General features: G+C 66.2%; 1 protein-coding gene across 1 annotated transcript; it reads right to left on the bottom strand.

The window, feature by feature from the left end:
* Window positions 1–4,370: 4,370 nt before the first annotated feature.
* LOC137466435 (DNA-directed RNA polymerase III subunit RPC3-like) lies at window positions 4,371–5,779 on the bottom strand. The gene is made up of 4 exons (XM_068178159.1): window positions 5,640–5,779; window positions 4,841–4,890; window positions 4,593–4,742; window positions 4,371–4,503 (listed from the first exon to the last, which is right to left on the bottom strand). The coding sequence occupies exons 1-4, from the start codon at window positions 5,676–5,678 to the stop codon at window positions 4,422–4,424; spliced, it is 321 nt and encodes a 106-aa protein (XP_068034260.1). The 5' UTR covers window positions 5,679–5,779; the 3' UTR covers window positions 4,371–4,421.
* Between the last annotated feature and the right edge of the window lie 221 nt (window positions 5,780–6,000).

Genomic DNA, 6,000 nt, shown 5'->3' on the forward strand with positions numbered 1-6,000 from the left:
GGAGGTGGCAGGGTGGCACCAGGGTGGCAGCAGGAGGTGGCAGGGTGGCAGCAGGGCGGCACCAGGAGGTGAGAGGGTGGTGGCAGGAGGTGACAGGGTGGCTCCAGGGTGGCAGCAGGAGGTGACAGGGTGGCTCCAGGGTGGCACCGGGAGGTGACAGGGTGGCATCAGGAGGTGGGCAGCGCTGGCCGTGCCCCAGGCCGCCTTCTCCACCAGGGCACAATAGCTGTCGGGCACCCCGGTGTCCCCGCGGGGCACAGAGTGACAGCGGAGGGGGCATCAGCGGTGCCAGGAGGTGCCGGGGGTGACACAGGAGGTGACAAGAGATGCCAGGAGGTGACACAGGAGGGGCCAGGATGTGCCAGGAGGTGGCACAGGAGGTGACAAGAGATGCCAGGAGGTGACACAGGAGGGGCCAGAATGTGCCAGGAGGTGGCAGAGGTGACAGAAGAGGTCCCAGGAGGTGGCAGGAAGGGACAGTGGTGGCACAGGAGGTGGCACAGGAGGTGACAGAAGAGGTCCCAGGAGGTGGCAGGAAGGGTCAGTGGTGGCACAGGAGGTGGCACAGGGGGTGGCAGAGGTGACAGAAGAGGTCCCAGGGGGTGGCATGAAGGGACAGTGGTGGCACAGGAGGTGGCACAGGGGGTGGCAGAAGAGGTCCCAGGAGGTGGCAGGAAGGGACAGTGGTGGCACAGGAGGTGGCACAGGAGGTGACAGAAGGTCCCAGGAGGTGGCAGGAAGGGACAGTGGTGGCACAGGAGGTGGCACAGGGGGTGGCAGAAGAGGTCCCAGGAGGTGGCAGGAAGGGACAGTGGTGGCACAGGGGGTGGCACAGGTGACAGAAGAGGTGCCAGGAGGTGGCAGGAAGGGTCAGTGGTGGCACAGGAGGTGGCACAGGAGGTGACAGAAGAGGACCCAGGAGGTGGCAGGAAGGGACAGTGGTGGCACAGGAGGTGGCACAGGAGGTGACAGAAGAGGTCCCAGGGGGTGGCAGGAAGGGACAGTGGTGGCACAGGGGGTGGCACAGGGGGTGGCACAGGTGACAGAAGAGGTGCCAGGAGGTGGCAGGAAGGGTCAGTGGTGGCACAGGGGGTGGCACAGGGGGTGGCAGAAGAGGTCCCAGGAGGTGGCAGGAAGGGTCAGTGGTGGCACAGGAGGTGGCACAGGTGACAGAAGAGGTGCCAGGAGGTGGCAGGAAGGGACAGTGGTGGCACAGGAGGTGGCACAGGTGACAGAAGAGGTGCCAGGAGGTGGCAGGAAGGGTCAGTGGTGGCACAGGGGGTGGCACAGGGGGTGGCACAGGAGGTGACATCGCCAGCCCGCACCTGAGGCGCTGCAGTTTCTGCTGCCCCACGCGTGCCAGGCGCTCTGCCCGTGCCCGCGCCCGTGCCAGCTCCCGTTGTCCCTCCTCGTGGCCGCGGCTCTGTCGCACTGTCGCCGCTGTCGCGACTCCCGGATCTGCTCCGGCAGCGCCTCCGCGTGGGCGCGCTGTGCCCGCTGCCGTGCCAGCTGCTGCTCCTGCTCCCGTGCCAGCGGCTCCCGCTGGGCACCGGGACACGGGGACACTGGCATGGGGACACTGGGACACGGGGACATTGGCACTGGGACACGGGGACACTGGGGACATCACTGGGACACTGGCACCGAGACATTGTGACACTGGGACACTGGCGCTGTGCCCGCTGCCGTGCCAGCTGCTGCTCCTGCTCCCGGGTCAGCTGCTCCCGCTGGGCACCGGGACACGGGGACATTGGCACCGGGACACGGGGACACTGGCATGGGGACACCGGGACACGGGGACATTGGCACCGGGACACGGGGACACTGGGGACATCACTGGGACACTGGCACGGGGACATTGTGACACTGGCGCTGTGCCCGCTGTGCCCAAATCCCCCCTCCCCAGCCCTGCCAGGTTCCCCCCGGTGCCCCAAATCCCTCACTCGGTGCCCAAATCCCCCCTCCCCAGTGCCCTCCGGTGCCCAAATCCCGTACCCGGTGCCCAAATCCCCCCTCCCCAGTGCCCTCCGGTGCCCAAATCCCGTACCCGGTGCCCAAATCCCCCATATCCGGTGCCCTCCGGTGCCCAAATCCCGTACCCGGTGCCCAAATCCCCCATCCCCGGTGCCCTCCGGTGCCCAAATCCCCCCTCCCCAGCCCTGCCAGGTTCACCCGGTGCCCCAAATCCCTCACTCGGTGCCCAAATCCCCCCTCCCCAGTGCCCTCCGGTGCCCAAATCCCGTACCCGGTGCCCAAATCCACCCTCCCCAGTGCCCTCCGGTGCCCAAATCCCGTAGCCGGTGCCCAAATCCCCCGTACCCGGTGCCCTCCGGTGCCCAAATCCCGTACCCGGTGCCCAAATCCCCCATACCCGGTGCCCTCCGGTGCCCAAATCCCCCCTCCCCAGCCCTGCCAGGTTCACCCGGTGCCCCCCTGGGTGCCCCCGGTGCCCAAATCCCACACGCGGTTCCCCCCCGGTGCCCAAATCCCGCCTCCCCAGCCCTGCCAGGTTCCCCCCGGTGTCCCCGGTGTCCCCGGTTCCCCTCCCCGGTGCCCGACCCCGCACCCGGCGCTCCCCGGGCGGGCTCCGAGCCCCGGAGCTGCTGCGGAGCCTCCGCCGAGCCCGGGGGGGACGGCAGGGACCGGGGGGCTCTGGGGGGACAGAGGTGGCACCGGGAGGGTCTTGGGGGACACGGGACCCCGGGGTGTCCCCAGGAGGGTTTTGGGGACAGGGGACCCCGGGGTGTCCCCAGGAGGGTTTTGGGGGACAGGGGCCCCGGGGGATTTGGGGACACGGGACCCCGGGGTGTCCCCAGGAGGGTTTTGGGGGACAGGGGACCCCGGGGTGTCCCCAGGAGGGTTTTGGGGGACAGGGGACCCCGGGGTGTCCCCAGGAGGGTTTTGGGGGACAGGGGCCCGGGGGATTTGGGGACACGGGATCCCAGGGTGTCCCCAGGAGGGTTTTGGGGGACAGGGGGCCCGGGGGATTTGGGGACACGGGACCCCGGGGTGTCCCCAGGAGGGTTTTGGGGGACAGGGGCCCCGGGGGATTTGGGGACACGGGACCCCGGGGTGTCCCCAGGAGGGTTTTGGGGGACAGGGGACCCCGGGGTGTCCCCAGGAGGGTTTTGGGGGACAGGGGACCCCGGGGTGTCCCCAGGAGGGTTTTGGGGGACAGGGGGCCCGGGGGATTTGGGGACACGGGACCCCGGGGTGTCCCCAGGAGGGTTTTGGGGGACAGGGGACCCCGGGGTGTCCCCAGGAGGGTTTTGGGGGACAGGGGGCCCGGGGGATTTGGGGACACGGGACCCCGGGGTGTCCCCAGGAGGGTTTTGGGGGACAGGGGGCCCGGGGGATTTGGGGACACGGGACGCCGGGGTGTCCCCAGGAGGGTTTTGGGGGGCGGATCCCGGGCAGGGGCGGCTGTCGCGTGTCGCCATTGGCGGATGCGGATGTCGCGATAGTCGCCAGGCCCGGCCGTGGGGAGCGGCAGCGGCTGTCGCGAGATGTCCCCAACGTCCCCAACAGCCGCAGGGGGATGGGGGATCGGGGGGGTCCCGGAAAGGACGGGGTGAGACCCCAAAATCCCACCAAAGATCCCATAAAAATCCCCCAAAATCCACTCCAAAATCCAACCAAAATCCCCCCAAACCCTGTGTCCCTCTTCGTCCCCGTGCCTGCGTGTCCCCGTGTCCATGTGTGACTCCGTGTAACTCCGTGTCCCTGTCTGTCCCCGTGTCCCTGTGTGTCCCCATGTCCCTGTGTGTCCCCATGTCCCTGTCTGTCCCTGTGTCCCCATGTCCTGTGTCCCTGTGTGACTCCGTGTCCCCATGTGTCCCCGTGTCCGTGTGTCCCTGTGTGTCCCCATGTCCCCGTGTTCCTGTGTGTTCCTGTGTGTCCCTGTGTGTCCCCATGTCCGTGTCCCCGTGTCCCCGTGTGTCCCTGTGTCCCTGTGTGTCCCCGTGTCCCTGTCTGTCCCCGTGTCCCTGTGTGTCCCCCTGTCCCTGTGTGTCCCCGTGTGTCCCTGTGTCCCTGTGTGTCCCCGTGTCCCTGTCTGTCCCCGTGTCCCTGTGTGTCCCCATGTCCCCGTGTTCCTGTGTGTCCCTGTGTGTCCCCGTGTGTCCCCGTGTCCCTGTGTGTCCCCATGTCCCCCTGTGTGTCCCTGTGTGTCCCTGTCTGTCCCCGTGTTTCCCTGTGTGTCCCCGTGTCCCCGTGTGTCCCCATGTCCCCGTGTTCCTGTGTGTCCCCATGTCCCCGTGCCCAGCTGACACGCAGCTGCTTCACCAACCCTTCCTTTATTCTCCTCAGCAGCACAAGCACGGTGGGCAGAAGCATCTGCTCGCTGTCCCCACCCCTGTCCCCACCCACACCCCTGTCCTTGTCCTTGTCCTTGTCCCTGTCCTTGTCCCTGTCCTGCTCCCTCACGGCCTCTTCATGGTGCTCTCGATGAACGCCTCCAGCACGAAGATGGTCTCATCCACCTGGTTCTCACTGGCGTCCATCCTGGGGGACACACAGGGACGGGCAGCCCCCCACGAGGTCCCCAACCCCCATCCCCAAACCCCCACGAGGTCCCCAACCCCGCTCCTCACTTGTTGACGTTGCGTTTGAGGTTCTCCAGCTGCTGCCTCTCGGGACCCGTGATCATCTCCTCCACCTCGTGCAGCTGCGCCGCCTCGGCCCCCGTGGCCTGCATGGAGGCCAGGATGGCTTCCACGCGCTGGGACTTCTCCAGGAGCCTCCTAGAAGGGAGCGGTGGGCACTTGGGACGTGGCGCTGGGGGCTCTGGTGGCCACCCCCGTGGCGCTGGTGGCCACCACCCCCGGCCCGCGGAGCTCACTTGTTCTCCCGCATCTCATGGTGCCTTCGTTCCATCAGGTTGGCCACGCTCTGGGGGAGGAACAGGTGAGGAACAGGTGAAGAACAGGTGAAGGAACAGGTGAGGAACAGGTGAAGAACAGGTGAAGGAACAGGTGAGGAACAGGGGAGGAACAGGTGAAGAACAGGGGAAGAACAGGTGAAGAACAGGGGAAGGAACAGGGGAAGGAACAGGGGAAGGAACAGGTGAAGGAACAGGTGAGGAACAAGGGAAGAACAGGTGAAGAACGGGGAGGAACAGGGGAAGAACAGGTGAGGAACAGGGGAAGAACAGGTGAGGAACAGGTGAGGAACAGGTGAAGAACAGGTGAGGAACAGGTGAGGAACAGGTGAGGAACAGGTGAAGAACAGGTGAGGAACAGGTGAGGAACAGGTGAGGAACAGGTGAGGAACAGGTGAGTACCCAGCACGTGCTGGGGAGCACTGAAGAACCCCGTGGTGGGACACGGGCACAGCCACTGCCACCCCTGTGCCACCCCCAGGGAGGGGGCTGTGACACCTGAACCATGAAGCAGGAAGGAGCTCCAGAAGGACAAGAACCAGGTGAGACCCCAACCCTGGGGGGGCACCAAGGGACCCTCCGCTCCCAAAAACCCGACAGGGCGACACAGGGGGGACAGTGCTGCTGCCACCCCTGTGCCACCAGGAGGGTGACACCTGGACATGGGAGCTGCAATGGTTCCCAGGGATTCCCTGGGAATTCCTGCATGGATAGAGGACCATCTGTGGTCCTGGGGGCCCAGAAGGTCCTGGGGACTCACCTTGTAGCACCTGTGGAGCAGCATCCGAGCAGCGGCCATCACGTTCACCGTGTACAGGTAAAAGGTGCGGGAGGGAGCGTGGTCTGGAGTCTTGGGAATCTCCTGGGGAAGGGCAGAGGGATGGTGGGAACCAAATGGAAGTGTCTCCTTCTCCAAGGAGGAACCTGTGAGCCCTCCCCAGATGGTTCCCCATGCCCAAATTCCAGCTGGGATCACTTGGAAGTGGCCATCACCTGGCCAGCTGTCACACCTGGGCAATCTCTGGGATCCCAGAGCTGGGAATCTCCTGGGAATCATCTCCTGGGGAAGGGCAGAGGGATGGTGGGAACCAAATGGAATTATCTCCTTCTCCAAGGAGGAA

The sequence above is a fragment of the Anomalospiza imberbis genome, unplaced genomic scaffold, assembly GCF_031753505.1.
Source record: "Anomalospiza imberbis isolate Cuckoo-Finch-1a 21T00152 unplaced genomic scaffold, ASM3175350v1 scaffold_211, whole genome shotgun sequence".
NCBI classification, from domain to species: domain Eukaryota; kingdom Metazoa; phylum Chordata; class Aves; order Passeriformes; family Viduidae; genus Anomalospiza; species Anomalospiza imberbis.

What these genes read in the sequence shown, in the direction of transcription:
- LOC137466435 (XM_068178159.1), bottom strand. Translation starts at nt 5,678, where the DNA reads ATGGCCGCTGCTCGGATGCTGCTCCACAGGTGCTACAAG. An exon ending in TGCTCCACAGGTGCTACAAG is followed by an intron (nt 4,891 to 5,639) that starts GTGAGTCCCCAG and finishes TTCCTCCCCCAG; the next exon opens with AGCGTGGCCAACCTGATGGA. An exon ending in CTCAAACGCAACGTCAACAA is followed by an intron (nt 4,504 to 4,592) that starts GTGAGGAGCGGG and finishes TGTGTCCCCCAG; the next exon opens with GATGGACGCCAGTGAGAACC.